This window comes from Calidris pugnax, unplaced genomic scaffold, assembly GCF_001431845.1.
Source record: "Calidris pugnax isolate Ruff unplaced genomic scaffold, ASM143184v1 scaffold273, whole genome shotgun sequence".
NCBI lineage: Eukaryota > Metazoa > Chordata > Aves > Charadriiformes > Scolopacidae > Calidris > Calidris pugnax.
This window is the reverse complement of record NW_015094508.1, coordinates 5269294-5292639: the sequence shown is the minus strand read 5'-3', so window position 1 is coordinate 5292639 and position 23346 is coordinate 5269294. Positions and strand designations below refer to the sequence as shown.

General features: G+C 37.9%; 1 protein-coding gene across 1 annotated transcript in view; it reads left to right on the top strand.

Moving 5' to 3' along the window:
- HOMER1 (homer scaffolding protein 1) overlaps positions 1-23346 on the top strand; it is a 74545-nt gene that overhangs the window by 8427 nt on the left and 42772 nt on the right. Inside the window, exons 3-4 of the mRNA XM_014965018.1 lie at positions 3616-3708; positions 11220-11362. Coding sequence (XP_014820504.1) covers positions 3616-3708; positions 11220-11362 — 236 coding nt within the window. The remainder of the gene's footprint in view (positions 1-3615; positions 3709-11219; positions 11363-23346) is intronic.

The window sequence follows — 23346 nt, the reverse complement described above, 5'->3', positions numbered from 1 at the left end:
TCTGCTTTATTTGAACAAGTGTTACGCTTGTAAGATTTCTTCCTTTCATAATCAGATAGCATTCATTTCCACAAAGCAACACAAACACGGGAAGTTCCAAATGATACTAATATTGCATTTGTGTTTGTGTGCCTACCATTGCTTCAGTGAACTTGGAAACTTTGACACTTACTTAAACCGGTTGTGCCTAAAGGCACTTGGTTACCAATGTGCTAATAACTTTTCTTAATATTTCAATGGATTTATCATAAACACTAATTTATTTTACCTCTCTCATAAGCTTCTTTTCATTAATCACAGAATGACTCTTTGGAGGCAAAGTATCATGCTGTAGTCATGATCACTCTCTGTTTGCCTGACTTTAAACATTAGGTTGTCCTTGCTGGTGAAAATATTTTGGGATTTTTGTCTGTCCTATCCTTGACTCTTGTCTTGCTCTCCCCATACAGTACTTACTGCCTTCTTAATTACAGTTGTCTCCACTCTATTCTTTCGCTGCCCTCAAATGGATGTCCAAGTATGCCCTTGGTTTAATCTGAAAAGCAGCAGTAGATATTTTGCCTCAAGTATGGGTTTGATTAGCAGTTGCTCAGGTTGCTGTGTTTTACAAAGAACACACAAATCTATTGAGAAAACTACCAAATCATGAACCTTTTCTGAAGCTTATACTGATGAATCTTTGGGACTTTTTCAGCAAACTGTTCATGATGTATCTTGATTATCAAACTGACATTCATGTGAGTTGAAATCGCTGTTTGTTGCTACTGAAATTCATAAATGTAAAACTTTTTGTGTTACTTTAAAATCTACAGACATATTTAATGGGGGAAAGCAAACTTTTCCTTAGATTACAGACTATTCAATCACTGGAATTCATAGATATGTTGGTCTTGGAATCAGAAAAGCTGAATTAGAAACCGAGGATCTCCTGTGTAGCTTTAGAGAAATCACATTTATATTGTCCTCCTTGTCTTATCTCTCTGCTCAGATTACTAACTCTTACTTCTGTGCACTGGCATTGTAGTCAGGTTTACCAGACCACTCTTAGGTGCACCTGGCATTGTAGGATATGAAATCTAATTCAGGGCTCAAATACTACTGGATATTAGTAATAGGGTTAACAAATAAATTGTATGAATGGATTTGTTCAGAAAGAGGTTGCTTCTAAAAACTACCTTAAAAATGAGTTCTGGAACTTCTTTTCTGTATTTGATTTATCAAATTCCTTAGGTGTTACATACATCCTGTTGTATGTAACTTGTTTTGCAGTAGTGTCTCAGGGCCCCAGTGAAATATTTCCAGTTCTGGGGAGCAGAAGACAGCCTGCAACCACAAAAGACTTAAGTCTAGTCTGTGACTGATTTCAACAGGTTAATGAAGCAAATAATCAGAGCAGATACAATAAACTATTCTCAGGTCATTGTCTGCTTAACTTACAGTAAATGTTTGACTTTTGGGTTATGTGTTTTTGGTTCAAGTGCCTTTGACCTCCTGAACTAGTTACTAGGGTAGAGTGCAACAGCAACCTCTTTCCGCACAGTTACTGTGACTGAGAATTAGTGGAGTGAGAATAACTGATAGAAAAATAATGGCACTCTAATCAAATTCACATAGAAACAGTATAGAAGAAAATTAATTAAGCATTTATTTGTCTTAATTAAACCTTTTCTCAATATGTCAGACCACAAATTCATCTCAAGGTTGTTCCATCAGAAGTTAGAGGTACCTGAAAGATGCTTTCTACGTCGAAGAATATTCCTTTCACAGGATCAGGATTTGCAAGCAGAGTCCCTCTTGCTGCTGCAGTAGGAGGAACAGAATGTCCCATGGTTTTCAGAGAAAATGGAGATTCTTTTCTCAATTAGAATATAAGTCTGTGGTTTTGGCAGTATCCTGATCTATGAGAAAAAAATACTCCTTTTCAGGTTTGCTCTCTGTCGTACTCTTTTGAATTAGTTGACCTGATTTATTCTGTGTGACTCAAGAGTATGGTAAACGGCAGAAGTGCCACCACAGATACCTGGAAGAGCCCCTGGTAGTCTCCGTGCACCATTTTTCATCTTTTCGTTAAACTACTAATCCTCTAGAGAACCTTTCCTTTCATACCATGAACTCTCAATGGCGTTATTTATTTATCCATCACCTAACTACCAAAAGGCATTCTAGTAAACTTGTGAAAATTTCCACTACATTAGTCTCGTTGGCTCTTTCTTAGAGTGTTATCTATTTATCTATTATATATATTTTTACAGTTGCTACCACTGTGATACAGAAGGTCGCATTTAACACCTTGTGTATCTTTAGCCATTAATTCTAAACCTCAGCATCATGTTTACCATTTACTAATCCTCTGATCTTAAAGCTGATTTAAATAATAGGTTACCCATCAGATTTTGAGGTCTGTGTACAAGTCTTAAATATCATCTAGTTCTGATCATCTGTTGCCAATTTCATCATCTATTCTGACATGTTTTTTGATGCTGGGTTGATTAGACTTTCAGGGTGGTATCTTTTGCTTCCTTCCATATTCAGGAAGCATATGCTTTTAAATAACCTGGCAGGTGAAATGCAGGATACAAGTGGAGAGAAATTATAATTCCTCAAATATTAATAGACAACCAGGAGAATAAGCTTGAAGACAATACTTTTTTTTAGTCTTGCAGAGCAGATGAAGTTCTGATTGAAAATAGTTGAGGCGGTTGTCACACAAAGGGTAGACTTAGTCCCTTCTAAATACATGCAGTGCAAACCAATTTATTTGTATGCTGTATATTCTGTATAAAAGCAGTGGGAAACAAAACCAAATGCTTGGCTACTGTAGAAATCAGTGTAGTGTGAAGCTGAGATCTATAAGGCCAATTTTTCCTCTAGCCAGAGAAACTAGGCCTCATTCTTAATAAATTGATTTAATGTCTCGGGTTTAAGGGTGCATGTATTTTTGAATTTTTCCTTAACTATTTTCTGGAAAAGGTACATGTACCATAGAAATCAAGCTTCATATGGTATTTCAATGTGTGATTTGTGAGTTTTGTCTTCAGTATATGCAAGTTCTGTGAATTTGTTCATTAACTTGATGGATGTCAGAGAACCATCCAGAAATGAACTCGACTCAGTATTCCCACTGCTGCTTTCCTCATTAGCTATTGAAATTATGAATGCTGTTAAAATTTGGGAAGAAGACAGTATTGATTCAGTCATGAGAGAATGAAGCCCACTGAAAGCTCTAGGCTAATAGTGACCACATTGGGCTTCGGAAGCAGATCATTTTTTGTCAGGAGAAGAGCAAAATGTGAATCTGAGAGAGGCTGTGTAAGGCAGCTTGTCACTACTATTAGTCATCTCTGAGGTGGGGGTTTTTAACACTACAGCAACAGATCAAACTTCGTTGCATCATAATTTTTGTGACATACAAACAGTGTACATTATGTCTGAAAGGTGTATCACTGTGTAAGTCACTAAAATGAGTATCTAATAAGAGAAGAATTAAAAAAATAATCTACTGAGAATTTGACTTTGTAAAATGTTAAGTACAGCATTCTGTTCTGCATGTAATGTACTATTTCACGCCTACTCTTTCTCTTTTTCCTTTTTTTTTTTAAACGTATGTACCTTCAGTTTGCTGAAAAATTTCAGGAATTCAAAGAAGCTGCACGACTAGCAAAGGAAAAGTCCCAAGAAAAGATGGAGCTAACAAGTACACCCTCTCAAGTGAGTCTTATTGCCTGATTCAAGCCTACTGCTTCCTATCTGTGCTACTTACTGTATTGTATCCTACACACATATTGTATTAAAAATGAACTTCTCAGTTGCCCTGAATCGTCTCAACAGTCAGGAAGTCTAAGAATTTGATATACGCTACAGAAGTGTGAAAGAGACTTGCTTTAAAATAAAATTAGCCTTTTTTTTTTACTTCCTATTCCTTTCTTTGAGCTTTCCCCAGAAAATGAGTTAACACGATGAGCAGTTATGTAAGTAAATCCATAGTAAATACTTTCTGTGGATTTTCTTATTGTATCTATGAAACTTCAGGTAAAGGACTGTAAAGGACTTTTATAGAAGAATCATTACAACAAAACCCAAAGTTAAAGCAGCAAACTGTTTTTAGGTATTTCCTACTGTGTACTATTCACTTGTGAAACGTGTTGAAGGAAGATGGCAGATTCACATGCTGGTTCTGGAGTTTTATTGCAGTTAACCATGATGTAAAAGAAGAGTTTATAAATAGTATCTCAAAACATGAACTGAGTTAATATAGGCTTAACAGGAGGATAAATTAATATAGTCACATCTACATTAGTCATGCCTAAAATTAATTAACTTGAAAACAAATACTTTGAATTTGCTTTGAAAAAAGAAATTGCATGAGGCTTTTATGCTATTCCGCTCCCAACCCCCTGCACAGTGTTTCTGGCGCTGTATGTAGCTATTTACTTTATTTTAAGCAATAGTGAAGACAAAGGTAGTTCCTTCTTTGGAGGATGAAGCAGCTATAAAACTACAGCAGGGGTTCCTGAGTTGAGTAGGTTTAATGCAGCTACGTTTTTTTCCGAGGCACTCTTCATTCATTGAATCAGTGCATCTCTTGGGTGCTTTGCACTGTAATGTGCTCCTGATCTTTGATGGAATAGGGATGGCAGGCAGTTTGCAACATGCTGTACAAATAGTTTTATTGCCACCAGAAAGCTAAGTCTGGTGTCCTTCCAACAGAAGCCAGTGGAAACCACAAGAATATACACAATGAACCAACCTCATGTTGTTTTTCCAGTCGGCATTTTGCCCAAGTGCTAGGTTGGCTTTTGCTGTTAACAAGAAACTGCTTGCTCTAATGTAACAGGAGAAAAATAAGGCAGCCTTTTTTGATTGGTTTTCCTGGCTGTCTCTAAATTTCTGATAAATTCCATAAATAAACACAGAGATAATGGAAGTAGGCATTTTGGTATTATGACCTAATATACACTTGGCTTTAGAAACAGTGAAGTGCTTCAGCCAGGCCACTGGTTACTTGGTATTAATAGGCAGAACAATTATTCTGCTTCTGTTTTGACATGTTGATTAACAGTCTGGACTCAGAAGTTAAATCTAACACTGTCAAATGGAGTGACTTATTATTTTGTTTGGACATAAATTTGAACTACTCGCTCAGAGACAAGATGCTTTTGTCTAGCAGCTGCCCAGGGTTAAAGCTTTCTCTTAAACTATACGAGCTATTAATATCGTTCATTTTCCTGTACAGATTTCCTTTTGTACTTGGAACCTAACATTTTATACTGTAGGCAGTTACAGAAATGTTACCTTGAGTGATTCTATAATGCATGTTGAGAGCTGCAATTTAATTACTGCATGCTTAGGAATAATTTCATATTCAGGCCTTACTTTTCATCTCATGGCTTTTTGCTGTGTTGATAAGTTAGCGTATTATTCTGAAAGATGCAGTTAGTGCAAGTGCTGACACATCAGCATAATAGTCTTCACGTACTTAATGCTTCTCATTAGTCCCCCAGAGAGAAGGGAGTTGAATCAGGAACTTCGGAGCTGGGAGCAGATGAGAAGCGATGGCTTCATGCAAACTGCAGCACTTCCACAGTGCTGGGGCTCGTTCAGAGAGATCTGACTGTGGGGAAGATGGGTGCTTGGTAGCAGAGGGGGGAAGGTGGGACCCTAGACACATTTGAAGGATCACTTGCTGTCATTTTGATCATCTGCCAAAAAGGTACTGGAAGTCAAGTGTGGCCTTTCTCAGTCATTTTGCAGCTCCTCTTTCCCTTTTTGCATAGTGATCCTTTGCAGAGAGGGAGAGTAAAAGGAGATATTTTCAGTGGCCAGACAAGACTTCACAGGAACCTGGCTTTTTCAGGAAGCTTTGACAAGAAAGGCATTGGGACGTAGTGGGTGATTAATGAGCTCTACAGTGGTAACCCAGTTAGCTACAGGTGTCAGTCCCTCTGCTGTCTTGGACTTGCAGATATCCTTCTGCCTTAAAGCAATAATAGGTAAAAACTGGGAAATATACATGTCAAATGTAAATAAAAGGTTAAATTTCACTTGCTTTTAAAAATGCTCTTATTATTTACCAGTTAATTAATGTACCAGATATAGTACATTGCCTACCCTCTCTGCTACACAGTTCTAAAAGATAAAAAGTACATGTGCTTTTTTCTGCATTCAGTACGTCCCTACAGATTGAACCTTGATTAAAGTATCTCTGCAGCTAGTGTAACAAGAGCCTGGACAAGGTATTTGCTGTTCACGGTTGTTTGGTGTAACCCCGCAAATACTGCTGGTATTGTGAGTTTCAATTCTGGATGTCCTGCAAAAATTTGTTGTGAAACTAAGGAGAAACTGAAAGCAAGAGGTAACAACAGAAATCTTACATCAGTAGAACATGAATTTGTATTTCAAGTACTTACCCGAGTTAGCCACATCAAAACTTAAGAACAATTGTATCTACAGTTCACTGAGGTTGGTGTTACAAGCTCTAGCGAAGTGTTGGTACTACTTGGCTAGGTATTTCCACCAGAGAAGTGCCCCAGTGGCCAGGAATACTCAACCCATGTTTCTTTATTCTTTAGCTTTTTTTTGTGTTTGTCTGTGTGGGAAACATAGTAGAAAGAAAATAATACATAGCCCAGTTTGCAATTACTTAATAGCAGGAGATCCTTTTCCCCTAAGCTATACTGCTGCTAATTTTAAACACAGCATTCTTACTGTTTCTTTAATACTGCCTGTTCTCCTATTTACCAGCAGGCTTTGCTTTAATTTCCCACAACATCAGATAATATATAAAATCACCATTAACATTGACTGTAAAAAGAACTTAAACTTGTCCAGAGAAAGACGGTGGCCCGGACCAACAAATTACAAGAGAGAGGTTGCTTTGTTATATGTACGTCCTACTGAGTGCACAGTGCTTTCTTGAAACGGAGAGGGAAGCATTGTTTCTGTTTCAAAGAACTTTCGACCCTTTTGTGTTAAGATGAATTCATATAATAATACACACTTTATCTATTTCTGGTATGTCTGGTGGCTTCAGCCTAGGAAGAAGTTGTCTATTTTGATACTTCTAAGACCACCTATACACATAGGTACCCCGTCTGGTGTCTCTTTAATTCAGCCTTAGGTAGTAAAGCTTTGCAAGGCTCTTATCTTGTTTATATAAAACTAAAATACTGGCTTCCCTGCTGTGCCACCTTCTATTTCCCAGACCCATCTTTTATTATAGGGAATTATTTTGGTTGTGTCATAAACTCATGGATCTTACAGTGACAAGCAGCCCATAGTCCATTTTCCATTACGAGCTTGCCTATGCACTGAAAAAGCAACACTTTGATCTGAAGGTCACCGAACTGCAGGAACTGATAGCCTGAAAACTGCCCCTTCCCTCCCCGCCCCCCCTTTTTTTTTTCTTTTTTAAACTAATCCTAATTAGGTTCAAGTACAGAACCAAACAGAGCAGTTTGTGGGGTTTGCAGTCTTACCCCAGCAGTCTTACAACCACCTGGAGCATGAAGGTCAGTTCTTTTTCTCCAAGCAAGAATCTGTCCAAAGATACTTCTTTGACCCCTGTCATTTCAGATTAATTTCTGAAATTGTGTGGTAACTTGCTCAAAATAGTTCTGTCTGTGATTCTGAGCCCCTCCTATGGAGGCAGTTAGGCATAGCTATTGCCTGAAAAGTTTCAGAATCACAACATTTTTTTAGTGTAAGGAATAGGTTGGTGTTAGCAAAATGGCTTTTTCTTTGTAGAAGTAAAAAATTTACTTACAAAGCTTATGGAAAATTAGCCCTCTGAGATGTTGTGTGAATTTCAATGCTGGAACAAATGTTTCACATGTGTTATGGTGTCTGAATCAGTAGCTGGCAGACTCACACCATTGCCGGTCAATATTGAATAGAGAAGCACTATGAAGAACACCAGTGCCAGGGAAGTGTATGGAATACTTAATGAGAAAAAAGTATAATACTTAATAAGAAAACAAACTGGAATTGGTTTGGTTTGCTCATGATTATAGAACCACCTACTCCTCCTGTTCTTCTGTTCCATATCTAGTCATCATTAAAAGGTGGCTTGATCTGTGCTGTGAAGTCTGTTTTACTTTACTGTTTTGTGAGTGCATGCATTTTGCTTATAAGATTTTGAAATGAATTCCCCTCTGTTATGTTTATTTTATATACGGTAGGCACTGTCATTTTTATACTGCTTGGCATCACCTGGGTCCTGCATTAGTAGGGCCAGAGCTCCTTCAGATAGTGCAGATCTCTGACTAACTCTTAAATAGCAGAATATACCTGTGCCAGACTTTCATATTTACTTGTCATGTAGAAAAGTACTAATCTTCAGTCCATGTGTAAGTCCGGGACTGGTGAGTGACTTAAAGTTCAATATCCTTCAGAAACCTATATATGATACAATAGCGGTTTTATACCACAGAAGAGCAGATAATCCTTTCTTCTGAAAGGTATGAAATACCTATTTGTAGCTGTCATACCTGGGAAATATTGGGTCTTAAAATATAGCATTGATTTACAGGAGGACTTGTCATTTTCCGTTTAAGCACTGTTTTTCCATATAGTGTCTATACAGTTGAATGTTAGAACTCAGTTAACCTGCTCTCCCAGCTAGAAAGGAAAGGTGAAAATCTCTTTTTTAAGCTGACCTCAATTTCTTCCCCAACTCTGTAAAGTCTGGAGTGGACGTGTGAAGCTACAATGGTACAGAATAAAAACTTCGTTACATATTAACATCTCAAAAAAGGTTTCTAAAATCCTTTACTCTCTCTAATTAATGCAAAATGGGAACATACTATTTGTAAGCATTTGCAAAAATTGTGTTCAGTGTAAGTGGCTATTTCTGTTGTCTTTCGTGCTTTACTCATATCTAGCTTCATTATAGTTGGCTGCAGTTAAATTATTAATCAGGCAGGGATAGTTGTGAGTGTGTGAAAGCACTGATTAACCTGTATTATTGGTGGAAGAAATACATAGTAGAATCTGATGCTTCTCTTTTACATACTAAATCAGCCCCTCCTGAATTTGCAGGCAGTGAACCTCTAGGCATTACATAGACTAGGCTGTTTATCTGCATTAATTTTTGGCACTTAAATTTTATTCATATTAGAAGTCTATGAAAGTGCTTTACTGAAATATAAGCCTAGATGGAACTTGCACGTTTGGTTTTCTTCACCTAAATCATTTTTATGCATTCACACTTAAAACATTTTAATAAGTGGGGTCTGCTTTATGTATCTAGTAATAGTGTTGTAGGAATGTTATCTTAAAGATACAAACCATTAAGATTTTTTAGGGTATGGTATGTATTTTTTTAAATATCTCATGTAGCTTGAGAAAAGGAGGAAATAAAAGAGAAACTCTTGGGTCCATAAAGGTTTTCATTTAATGTCAGAGGAAACTATTTGTCAAATCAGAAGGTAATAATAGACAAACCTATGTAATTTCTGTAAAATAACTCATTTGCCTGATTATCTTGCCAACTCTGCTCTACTTTCACACTTAATTTCAATTTCATTTAAGTTCAGTAAAATTGTTATGTAAAAATCAAGAATTAATTTTGACTGCTAAAGTATTAAGACTAAAGGTAATAATTTTAAGTATAAAATAACAACATTCTTCCTGAAAGTGGGTAACAATTTGCATTCATATAATATTAAAAAAAAAATATTATAGATAACAGTTTACATTTGTAGAATTAAATCTGTGTAAGCTAATTATTTCTGCTTTTCAATCAGCAGGAACGTAATAAGTTGCAGAATGGAGACACTGGCCCATGTGCATTGTATAACTTGATGAACGCTAAATATAATAGAAGTGGAAGCCAGTATTAAAATGTTGTGTCATCCATTAATTCAAGTTGTAGAGTGAGGTACCTATATCTCACTATCTTGTAGGATCATGACCATGACTTTTAAAGGTCTCAAACTATTCTATGACTGTGCTCTTCAGATACTTTGCAATTCCTTCTGAGATGGACACTCTGCATAGGAAGCCAAAGAATGGCAAAGAGCTGTGAAGAGGAGCTGCTGGCTTTCCAGAGACTGTGCTAGTGCTTCAGTTTAATAGCATTCAATAACAGCTTTATCTATTCCCCATGCAGAAGGGAAGAAGGCTGTATGGCTGTAGGAGATGCTTAGTTTTTGGAAATACTGTAATTCAGCCAGTTCTATGCTGTATAGACACCCCTTCATGACATCTATTGAACTCTGTTCATGAAACTCTTCTATCTTAGAGTTACATATTACCAGTTGATTATTAAAAGCCTACTTAGACATTTTAAAATCAAGATGAGCTACTTAGCTTGTTTGACTTGCTTAGCTCCTGCAAAGATCATTACTTGAAAAGGAGTACAATAGGAAAGAAAATACTAAAATAAAATCACATTCAGGGACTGAAAAGCATATAATATTCTACCTTAGGATGTGGACTACATGAGTGTACTTCGTTTTTATCAGAAAGAAGTACATTTCAATGACTAGAAGTTAGCAAATGGTTGGTTGTTGGCCAAAATGCAAATGTACATGTTGCCGTGATGAAGGGTGATTAAAGCCGCACCAGAGGCTTCTGCTGGGAGGCAGCCATGAAGTTTTCAGATGTCCAGATACATAGCAGAAGCAGAAGCTGCCTGGGTGTAGCTGGATTATTCTCCTTCGCAGATAACAACTTGACCAGCAAAAGCAAGGCCAGGCTAATGTGCCTACAAAAGTTCTGCAGGGACTCTGCTGTACCAAGTGTTCTTTGCAGATGGCTCATAGGTGAAGCTGTGAAGGCACCACCAGTGACCCTTCCACTGTTCAATTCGGTTAACAAACAATATGAAAGCTAGAATTCGAAACAAGTATGAGAAGCATTTGTTTCACCATGTTGGAATATGTAGTAAGAGATGTCACCCATTGCCTAATGATGTGAGGGCTGAATATAGCACCAGGTAAGGGTGAGAGGTCTGTAATAAGCGAGAGGCTCCTATACTTGCAAATAATTCATAGATCAATTGTGTTTTGTCCAAGATAATGTGAGTCTTACGGTAATACACTTCCAAATTAAATTCACATGATGAAGTAGGCCCATGAGGGATGCTGGAAATCTGAGCCTCACGTTAGCGCTGCCTAAAATTTGTGTGTCGTTGAAGACTTAATGCTGGTGCTTATATACACACAGCCTTCCCGAGCAGGTCAGTTTGTGATTTTAACATGTTGTTTGTTTTACTTAAGGAATCGGCTGGAGGGGATATTCAGTCTCCTTTAACACCAGAAAGTATTAACGGGACAGATGACGAGAGAGCGACGCCGGAGGTGACGCAGAACTCAGAACCAAGGGCTGAACCAACCCAGAACGCATTGCCATTTACCCATAGGTACAGATTCCATTCCCACATCCTGATTAAGTGATACCTGTCTCCTTCCTTGTTAAAGGGACCTTCTCCCATATTGCGTGGGGGGAAAAAAAACAAACTCAACCCCCCCTGAAAAAGTGGACTGGCTTTCAGATTTGCAATACAATCTTTGTTTTAAAAAAAACCCAAACATGTATGAGAAAATCTCCTGGCATAAGATTTGAGGGAACATGACTTTATAACCAGCTGAACGCGAGCCCTTGAGCACTGGTTAGTGCAGGTGTCCCTTTAACAGGAAGCATTTTTTCGATGTCTGAGGTCTTAGTAAAATTGACTGCTTCATAGAATATTCCAATTAAATTATTTTTGCACACATTCTTTAAATGACTGATAGGACTGGATGTCAGCCTTTCATTGAAGAGTTGTTGGAAGAAAAGGGACTCTTACAACACTTCTGGATTATGAAGTTTAAAGCAGCCTTTAACTGAACAGTTCTCTGACAGTTGAAAACATTTTCAACTTTTTTCAAAATATGAGAGAACTATAGTTGCTTCAGACTGAATTATAATTTGTTGCACTAGGAATGCTGTGCTCTGTCTTTCTTTAAGAAAGCTAGGACTTTCTATTTAATGGTACAGATAATGGGTGAAGATGGATATTTCTCTCCTATTAGAAATAATTGTAAATCGGACACTTTGAATAAAACATATAATGTATTAAGCCCATGGAGAGTAACCAAAACATTTTATAAACTTAGAACAGAGCTAGAAATACTAGATTTATTTTTATAAACATTGTTTGATTCAGTTTAAATAGAGTTTAAGAGCTCTTGATCAGTGGTTGGGGAATACCGGGATGCTAGATACGTCACACAATTCAGAATGAGCAGAGATAGAATTGATATTGTGTAGGATTTCCTGGGGTTTTTTTTGGTAAGAGAATACTACTATTAAATGTATATGGATAAAATAATATACATTTTAAATGAGAAAAAAATTATACTTTTGCACTGATTTTTTTAACAGAGTGATTGTGTTTATTTTTATACTTCAACTGTCACCAGTGCATCTATTACATGTTTTAGAAGAAATGGTGCTTAGTAAGAGAGATCTGTGCATGTTGAAGGAGTATTACGAATGTTGCACATCTATCAGTGTTCTGTAACGAGTTCATTTAAACTGTTCGTGTGTTAGAATTATCTTAACAATACTTTTGTGAAATGGAGTTGTGATAAAGTCCACGAGTAGTATTTGTTCTTTTAAAAAAATAATAGCTGCAAGATCTTCTCTGTTTTTCTGCATATATAAATATGTTTTCTGGTGTGCCAGTATACTAACCACGCTTTGCTCTGCATTCAGCATGACTGAAGATACTTTTTGAAACTACCCAGTTGCAATTTTTGATGGTGTAGAGTAGAGCTTACAAAACTTTTACGTGCTTTGCAATTTTTGATCTACTTCATGTCTGCAGTGTGAGTGCCTGGTTTTATTTTTTTGTCCTGTTTAGTACCACTAGCTAGATTTGGTCTTCCAACAATAACTCTGCATTTTGAGGGTCACTTCTCATGATGATTCTCAAAAGACCAGAGTTTTGTCTTGCTAATGGTAGCTTCAAGTTTATTACTGAGCTATTACTGAAGAAAGTGAAAATGTTTAAAGCCCTTGAAATAAGTTGAGTTTTGGACTAGATAAGGGTTTTATTATAAATAAATAAAGATCATTTATTTATTTAAAATAAATAAAGATACACAAAACGCATGAAAGAGATGGAAAGTGAAGCCTCCAGGATTGTCTTCGTCCTGGTTAAATGGGTGTGGTTTTGTAGAGGGATTTCATAATACTAAATTGGCAACTAGGTAGAGATACCTAGCTGCTTGTGCTGGTTGAAAGAGTGCTCTTTTCAAGAAAAATAAATTAAATTTAAAACCTTACACTGCCATCTTTGGAGACTCCCTGGGCTTTCAATCTGTCAGGGGTACAGAAATGGATTGTGCTCCTCCTTGTTCTCTCTCCTTCTGCTGATGCTGTGTTGGTGGCCCTCGGTGCCTGATGCAGAGGAGCTGCTGAGCTGAGCTCTTTCCCTGTGCACCGTGGTGACTCCTGCTGATCACTCCCTGAGCACCATGTGTTAAGCCAGTGCTTCTGGGTGAGGAGGATAATGCTGGAAGTGTTGTCTTGTGTGTGGTAATGCTTTTTACATATCTGCCTTTACTCCAGGAGCTGCTGATCAATCAGTAGGCGCTTTTCAAAAAAAAAGGCACTGTGGTCCTCCCACCAATGAGTTCAGCTAGAGGGGACATGGGGCTGGCTATGCTTCACTGAAATAATAGTAGCCGAGCAAGTTCATTTCTTCGTAGACAGGAAACCTATCTTCTGCTCTGGTATTGACTGTACATACCTTACGCTGTGAAAGAAGTTGTCCTCAGAGTCAGCTGGGGCACAGGGAGGGCACGCGTGGGGCTGCATGGCAGGAGCCCAGGCAGCCATGGGGCAAGCTTTGGAGCTCTGTGGGCAGCATGAGGTGGGAACTTTGTGGCTGCCCAGAGGGTCAGCGTGCTCAGCTGAGTGCAGGTGACTCTGGCAGAGGACAAAGGGTAAAAGTCTGAAGGGGGCTATTGTCAAAACAGTGATATAGGTAGGGGTTTTTCATGTCTTTGTATGAACTGGAAGCATATAACGGGAGTTAAGAAGGTCAGAAATCAGGTGTGTGGAGGTCATGCTTTGGTCTACATCTTACTACTTGTCATTTTTAATCTGCATACCTGAAAAACATTCAATTTTATTTTGTTGCAATGAGTCCTTGCTGACCAGATATGTCCTCTGCTGACCAGATTTGTCCTCTTCTGCAAGCATTCTTCTCTGCGCTTTGTATGTCGTAGTCTAAATAGCTGGGGCCTGTTATTTCAGCAGCGTAAGTTTAGACTACATTTGTATTCATAGTTATTTTCTGAGGACTTCCACCCAAAAGCTGAAAAACAGCATTAATTAAGTCACCAGAGCTTTGTTATTAGAACTGAAATTTCTTATTATTTCAGTAAATAAGTGAAAGTTTTGAAATGAACATTCTGCAGTGTATGTCTACAATCCAATTCATACCCCACAAGCATAGCAGAACAGAAGTCTAGTTGCTTCAATTTATCCTCATATGGAAAGTCCTAATGATGTTCACAAGCAGTGTAACTCTAGTCAACTGCTTGAGAGATAAGGGTGTTAAACAGTTACAACCCTTGCACAGAAGGTAACCTCTTGCAACTACACATCTTGCCTTTTGTTTAAACTATGATGGTTAATGTTGAATTATGAAGTAATATTACTTGGGAACTCCCTGAGCACTACTTTAATGAGTAAATGTTGCCAGAACAAATGAAGTAAAATGTAGCCTAAGCCTGGCATTAGAATTTAGAATCTTGGCTGAGGCACTGATCAGTCCTTCTCTGAATGATAGCTAGGTTAGGAAGTCTTCTAACAGAACCTAGTTAATCAAACCTAATATTTTAAATAATTAAGATGAAAACCTACACAATTTCATCCTTAGTAAATCTTAGTTTCCACAGACATTCTTCCTTGCTTAAAAAAAAAAATTCCACGTTCTTTAAATTGTGATTTTTTAATATTTTTTTTTTCAAATTAAAACTGTTGATCATAAAATGGGGTTTGGAAGTTGCTAAAAAATATTAACCACTTCTGACGTGACTGGCTTTTAAATAAAAGTATATAATAGTATATGGTTCCTGATCATCTGGATGAATCCAAAGAAATACTATATAAAGCTTCTTCAGCCTTAGAATATAATTCAAATATTAAAACTGAATGGTGTATCTGGCAAACTGTGCAACTGCTACTTGGGGCTTTTTGGTAACTGTTTGATGAACTTGCTTTTTCTTTACCCTTGAAGAGAATACATTTGCTTATAACAAGCTGTATTCCATTTTTGGCACCTTCAGAAACTTCAGAAACTTTGACACTTTCAGAAACAAAATGTAAGAGGATTCTTCTGGGACAAATCTGGAAAGTCTTCAATTTTGTCAACTGTGACTCGAACCTGTTGCCTCATTTTTTTCTTGTAATACGTAAACTTGGAATTTCTATTACATGATGTTTTGATCAGACAATATATATGTGTGTGTTTGTTGCTTGTTCGTTAAAATTCCTATTTTTGTATTCAAACAACTTTTTAATAGGGAATTTTGACTCCATTGCCTTAGTGAAAATGGACTAACTTCAACTGATGTTTATATCTTAGATATGTTATTGTCTAGAAAGCTTACCATTTAATAATGCTGCATGTAAATCCAATGCTGTACAACAAAGAAAAAACAAAATCTTGCTGCTAGATCATGTTCCTTCACTGAGTTTTCATTAAAATTTGTATGCAGAAATCTGTTCAGTAGATTTTTCACTTTGTGTATTAAAACTACTCACTTCTACCAGCTTAAATATTTTAGTTATGTTACAGTAAAGGTACTTTGTGGGTCATGCTGAACTGTTAAGTTGGCTTCAAGGAAAAGTTTTCAGTTAATTTTTGTGGTGTTTTGTAATTTGAAATGATGCTCAAATCCTAGTATTTGGGTGTTCTTTATGTGGTTATGCATAGCTTCCTTACCAAGTAGTCCTGGGATTGTATATTACTTTTTTTTATTTTATTTTTAAATTCTTGGTTTTGAATATTATTTAACCTAAGATAATTTCTCATTGTGAGGAAGCTCAGGAGCTCTCTAATCCAACCTCCTGCTCAAAGAAGGTCAGCTATGAGGTCAGACCAGGCTGCTCCAAACTTTGTCCAGTTAGGTTTCGAAAACCTATATAAAGCCAGGCTTTTTAAAAAGGTTTCTCTGTAACATAAAAGGCAGTAACTATCTTCATGTTGCACAGCACTATAATGAACTGTGACATTTTAGGGCACACTGGGGGAACTCTGGTAAATTCAATTACTCTGTTGAGAAGAGATTATTATTTCTGGAGGCACACTCAGAGAAGAGACTCAAAGGTGATCTGTTCCTGCTGTCAGTGTAAGCAAAGAACTAGTTAATAGAGCAACTTAGACGTAGGTCTTGGCTTCACCTCAGCCAACATTTGTTTGATGTTGTGAAGGTCGTAGCTGTACTGTTATTCTGCCTCTTATGCTCCACCAGCAAGAGCCTGGTGGTCTCTGGAAGAAGCGTGCGGGGAGGGATTGCTCTCCCCTCCCTCCCTGTCCCAGTTCCTGCTGCTTCCTGCACTTCTGCCTAAGCTGCTGGGATCTAGGTTACCCTTCAAAGTAAAAGGTCTTGATAGAAAATTACTGATTTGAAAGGAACATCTTGCCTTACGTTTGTGTAACTTTTTTTCCACGTCTCTACCTTTCCTGACAGAAATTTCAGACAATTTTGGAAAATTTTATAAGGAATCTCTGGAATACGTAGTAAACCATTACGTAGTTCTAAACCAGCAACCTGCCAAACACAACTCATCCTGTAACATTTTCATAAGACACCTCTAGTAATGGAAGGACAGGTGGAGGGGACTTGTATCTGCCATTGGAAGAAGGGCCACGGCGTGGATATTGCTTAGCTCTTCAAAATGAAGAAGCTCTGCAACTGTTAGAGCTAATTTTAATGGGTGGGAGAATGGAAGAGAGCCAAAACTAAAAATAGCCTAGCACTTAAGAGAGTAATTTCACCGTCTCCCTTGTGCACCTAAGCATGTTCTAGTTTGGAGCATGTGAATTACCTACTTCCTGCTGTTTATTTAGTGAGAGCTCCAAGGGGTGATTCAGACGATGTGAGCTGGGTGTTTGAAATTAGATGATACAAATACCGTCCTCAGGGACAAGTGAGCGCTCTTGAAACGTATCTGTCAAATAGGTTTCTTAGAAGAGAACTTTAATCCCTTATGCAATTTGTATTTTAAAAACAAACAAAAAAACCCCCCCACAAATCAAAACCAAACCAAAACGATACTACTTGTACTATGTAATTTTTTCCCCCTTTAATCACATACATTAAAAAATGCCCAGTAAAAGTGAAATAAACCACCTTCTCGCTTAAGGAATGAACTTTTATTTGCTAAAATACATCCATTTTGCCCAACTTATCCAAAGTACAGACATTAAAAGATTGTTAATACGTCAGCAACTGTGAACACTGGCCCTATGAATTGGAATATATGATTCTTAATGCTGAACCAGATTCTTTAGGGTGGGTGGTTTGGAGTTTTTTGTTGTTGCATCCATTAATTCACAGTCATTAATTTTGTTCGCTATTCTCAAGAACACAGTTTTCTGAAATGTGTTCCTCATTGCAGGAGTCTGCTCTTGGCACACTGACCTTTTTTTTTTTTTTGGTCATTTTTAGGCATTGGTAGAGGAGCTATTCTCTTTATTCTTAATTTTTCTAGGAATTGACTTTAGTAATCAACTTTTTCTATGGTACATTTCGATACCAGTGTGTATACTTGTTTAAATTTGTGAGCAGTGTCTGTGAGTTTGTTTTATGGTATGATTTGTGGATACAATATTTAGAATGTCTGCTGTTTTGTGAGTTATAAGCTCAACCATGCAATCATCTTTTCAAGAAGAATTAAAATTAAAGTTAGAGAAGATCTTATGTAGAATCTGATACCTCATGTTTTCTTTAGTCCTACTTCTGTCAGTGTTATTGACACTGTTTAGTGTCATCATAGGAAACCTTTTAGCCAGTAACTGGAGATAAGCTGCAAACAGAACTTTTCCCAGACACCTTGAAGGAGTCCAAGGTGTTGTCTTCAATACACCAGAGGCATCTCTGGGTAATTTTTGCTGAAGTTAGGTCAACATTTCCAGCTATAACAGTGTCTTTTCAAACATTTTTTCTCCAAACTGAGAAGTGTCATTAGTCTCAAAGAGAACAGACAGCAAAGAAATGCTGCAGGTCTCAATGCTCTGTTCTCCAGTAAAAAAACACAATGAAAGCTTTTGAGAGGAAATAGCCACTTTGTAGAATTGCTTTTTATTTTAAAATCATCTGCAGGAACACTTAACACTTTGAAACTGCAAATGTCATGCCTTGTTTGGATTGGAAGCCTCGGTGCATACTTACCATTTTTCAGCCACCCATTGGAAAAACAGAAACAGAAAGCCAGTAACACCTGAAGTTAGTGGGGATGGAAAAAAACCCCACATAGCTATTGATCCCAAGTCCCAAATTAATTTTCTAACAGTCATGACCCTTCAAAAGAGAAGTCTCATGTGAAAAATGAAGGCAGAGGGGATGTTCTGCAGGACAAAGATATTATTGCGGGACAGACAGTGTCTAATTACTCAATATTCACTGATTCCTCCTTGTTGGTTAGGAAAGTTGATGTGCGGATGTGTTTCAAGACCAAGATAGTGTGAACCACTCATGCCCATACTTTCAGTCTGGGATTAATTGTTTATGTGGAGGTGGTGGGCTTTCTTCAAAGCCTGGAATTTTGGGTCTTTGTAACAGGATTTTCCTATGGCAGTCTGTTCTGCAGGTAAGAGCGTCACACAGTTTGCACCCATCTGCACACACATGTGCATTGCCTCTCCAAAGAGACTTCTTCAAATTGTGCCCCAACAGCCACTCAAAAGCGTTAGAAGATAGGGGCTCCTTGTAGACTTGGGTTTCAGGGTACATATTCTCATCCACACAGAAATTTTTGAAAAGGTTACACAGTTTTAAAGAAAGGAAATTAAAGAGAATTGAAGATTTGTGGCATTCAGATTACTTTTGAGTATGCTGCGTCCCAATCTTACTTCGATTGTTGTGTATTTTACTCATCTCAAGGTTCACTTATTGTCAATGTTGGATGATTTTGTAAAATCAATATACAGAACATGGATGAACTCATGCTATTTACAGTCATTGTAGTTGTGGTAGAATGCCTCTGTCATATTCCTTAGAAGTAAAGGAAATCAGAGTGTTGCTGAACAGTTTTGAGTTCAAAGTCCACAAACTAAAAAACAGCTTCAAAAAAACTCAGAAAGCAAGAGAAGACTTGGCTTTTTGTCAGTTTTGGTATATTAAACTATGTCATCACTCACAGCAACAATATATTCTCAAACTACAGCCTTTGTCTTGTAAAGCCTACATAAACCTGCCCCCCAAAACCATACTTTCTTGAATATTTGTGTTGTGTTCTTAATGAATAAACATCTCCAGTTGTTCAATTGCCTGAGTACTTGAATACCTTCACCTAAATATTTTACAATGAGGGTGATGAGACACTAGAACATGTTGCTCAGAGAAGTTATGGATGCCCCATCACTGGAGATGTTCAAGGTCAGGGTGGATGGGGCTTTAAGCAACCTCTTGTACAGCAAACAGTGTCCCTGCCCATGGCAGGGGGGTTGGAGTAGGTGATGTTTAAAGGTTCCTTCTGGCCCAAGCCACTCTATGATTCTGTACCAGGAATTAGTTTTCTGCTTTACTGAGAAGACAGGAGCTAAAATTAAGTCACCTGAAACAAAAAAACCCCTGCACAACCCAACTGCAGCAAAAAAAAAAAAAAAGCCTAAGCCTTTGAGTTATTGGCTCTTTTCACGTGAAGGCTGTGTTTCCAAATCACTTGGCCCCTCTGCCCTGCACCAGGTATGCTGTCTATTTTGGCCGCTCATCTGCTCTTCCAAAAGATCTCTGTGTTCCTGTACCTCATGCCAAGAAAAAGGATATATGATAAGTTTTCTAGGTAGCAGGGCCAAACCCAGTAGAATACTTGAGGGAAGTATTTTTAAAATGGAGAAAAATTTTAAAAAAAGAAAAAAGCATGTAACTGGATACATTTTAGTGAGGGTGAAGCTCCATTGAATGCATCTGACTGATACTGGTTTAGTCCTCTTACCGATATCAGCAAGTTACTCTGCCTTCTGTGTTGTCTCAGGTTTAGATGTGAATTATGGGAGACATGGACTTCCCCTATGAGAAGCTTCACATATAGGTAGAAAGATAGATACCCACTTCTGAAATCTTACATATGCCATGTGGTTATAGTTTCTCTGCTGTATGATAGACAGCAGTTATAGACATATGGTTATAGTTTCACTGGCCTGATGATAGACATACAACTATAATGGCAACGTTAATGACTGAACAACTACTATTCTTGAAACAGCGTAGAACTCATTTTTCTCAAAGTTCCAAGCAGAATATAAATAAAATTACCTTCATCCTGTAACAACTCACATTGGAGATGAAATGATCAGTTTACTTTATGGATTTTTATATTCCTTTTAGTCTTTTTTTTTTTCTATCACTGCCTTCTTAACTACCCTCTCTTGTAGAGAAGAGGTGCACTCTGAAAACAGAATTCAGTCTGGCCAGCACCATCTTCTGCAGATGTTTAAGCTTAAGAGCCTGTCATTAATTTTATTCCTCCTGTCATTTATAAGGATGCTATTAGATATGGGGTATGGGAATTTACATTACACCTGACCTGAGTTACAAGGTGCCAAGCACCTTAAGTCTTGGTGAATTATTAATTGTGGATTCACCTAAAATGCACTACATGGATCCTTGGATCCGTGAGTTTTGCCATTTAGAAAGTGCTTAGATGGTGTTAATGAAGCCCATATGGGCTTTAGAAACTAGCTAATTTTTAATCAGTTAGATAACTTTCTCCTAGGGGATTGGCCATGAAAGTCAGAGCCAATGATAGCTAGCAACAAACTTTTGAGTTACAGATTCTTTTCCTGTTGAAGATAAGAGATAGATGTGCTGCGGTTCCAAATTCTGCTTGGGTTAAAAGGAAGCAGAGATGGAGTGAGTTTAGGAGGTGGCTGCAGCTCCTATTCCTTTGCTGCCTCTCTGATGCCATAATTGAAGCTTCAGAATAAGCAACAATAATTAGCAATTATACCTTGAGTAGCTGGTATGGCCTTCTTCAGCAGTCACACAGAAAGGAGGACTGGATGGAGCTGTGTGAACACTTCTGTCTCCTGGAATATTCAATCACAGGCACATGTGTTTTAGGAACTAAGTGGGCTGTGTCTGTTGGCTTCTCCAGTTCCAGAACCAGCATATGGCTGCCTGCATGGTGCAAAGAAATCATCGTGAACTTCCTGAAGCCACTTGCTGGTCTTATATACTTATTGATAGGATTCAGCCAAGTGGATTACCTCTGCCCACTTCTTGAAAGAATGCATATTTAAAAGCTGAAGTTTGACAAAGCAGAGGAAAGCAGTTTAGAAAATTCTCTAAGTTAAAAATACATAGCACAAGTACTAACAGTGTATTTTTTAAAGAATTGTTTCATATTTAAATAAATGCCTAATACAAAAGGAGCTGTCATCAAAGTTATTTTTTTTTAGAATTTGTCTGGAATAGAGGCTGACTGAAATTCATAAGCTGTGTATGCTTTGAGGGATCATTTTGCATCCCTGCAGGAGATTTAGGACCAAGGACCAGGAGCTCTTAATTTTCATGTGAAGTAAAAAGCTTAGTTTCAAGTTTAATGCAAAATATCCATGTTGTTTTACTACTGTGATACACTTTGGAGAGTGTAATTTTTTGTCAGATGAATTAAGATTGTTAAAGATTTCTCCCTTATTTAGAGGTAGGCATTGCAAGTAAACCTAGTTAAGGTAGTAATTCCTTTAAAGAACAGTGTGGCCTGGGTTCTCTGGGGGAGAACCACCAAATTCTGCCACATTCATGTGACAGTGATGTCAAAAATAATTGTGCCTGAGGGGGTTCCGTAGTGCCTGATGCTTTTCCTCCTAGATAGGCATCTAGGACCAGCCAGCCAAAGTGCCATCTCAGGGTAATTAACCTCCCTTAGCTTTTGAACATCTAGACCTGGGGGAGGTGGGTTTCATCCCCACTTTCTCTTTACCAGGTCCATACTTAAAGTGTACCTCCTGTGCCACGGTGTTAGGATCCAGAGTCATGCTTCATGTTTTCTGTGGAGGCAACACAATGCCATGTTCCCTGGCAATGCTGTCGCCCTGCCCCGACTCCCTGGTGAGCTGTTTGCTCACTCTCCAGGTCAGATCTCCTGTCTGGGTAGCATAAGCCCCTGGAAGCCCAGAGTAAAAGCTCATTGATCAAGAAAAAGACCAAAGCTGCTTTATTGTAAGCCATTTCAGAATGTGTTTGTATGCAGAAAGAGAATTCAGGCTCTATCTGAACAAATTGTGTCACGTTGATTATTTTCCATCATGCTGTAGTAGGCAGACCCCTTGCAGTGGAACTTCGGTAGCATTGATCTGCTTCCTGCAGACACTGGTAGAAGTTAGGGGCAGGCACACGTAAACACAGAAGTGGAATATTTTGTCTTAATATATTCCCTTCTTGAGGTAAGAGTTAGCTTGAAGAATAAAATGGGGGATACAATGGAGATCAGCATTTCCTGTGGTTTTCCATCAGCTTTACGCTTTAGGGATGCTTTCTGTACCTGAAGAGTCACATCTTTTGAGTTCCGTTAATATCACTGTAGTTGCCAGTGTCATTCTGTAGTACAGGCAGGAAACTGTTTTTGGTGATCAGTGTTTTAATCATATAAGAGGGGGCTCTGCTGAGATGAGTTTAAGTTGCTGAATAGTGCTTTGATGAGATGTGGACAACTGGCAATTCATAAGTATCATCAAAGTATTTCACAGTGACACCAAACAGCCATCAAGTTTTGTCTGTAATGAATTGGGTTGGCACAAACCAGCAATGAAGTAGTATATAAGAGGATTTTTTTTAATCAGCTCTGAAGCCATTTGGCAAATAAAGGAAACTGGGGCTGGGTGAAAGTGCTGAAATAAAATGTCTGGGATGTCTAGGACACTGTTTTCTCAAGTCCACAATAATAAAATGTTATGTGTGGTCCATTTGTTGAGCTCCAGTTGTAGGTCTGTTGCCTTTGCAGTTTTTACTCTGTGGCACTGTGGTGTAATGATGTTGTGTCTTCCTGTCATGAAATGCAAAGGGTTTAGTTTCGGAATTAAAGTTAGAATAATGAAAACCATTCTTCTGGGAGATTGGAACCATGTAGGAAATTAGGAAGTAATTTTATTTAAACAACATGGCTCAGACAAAAAAAAGC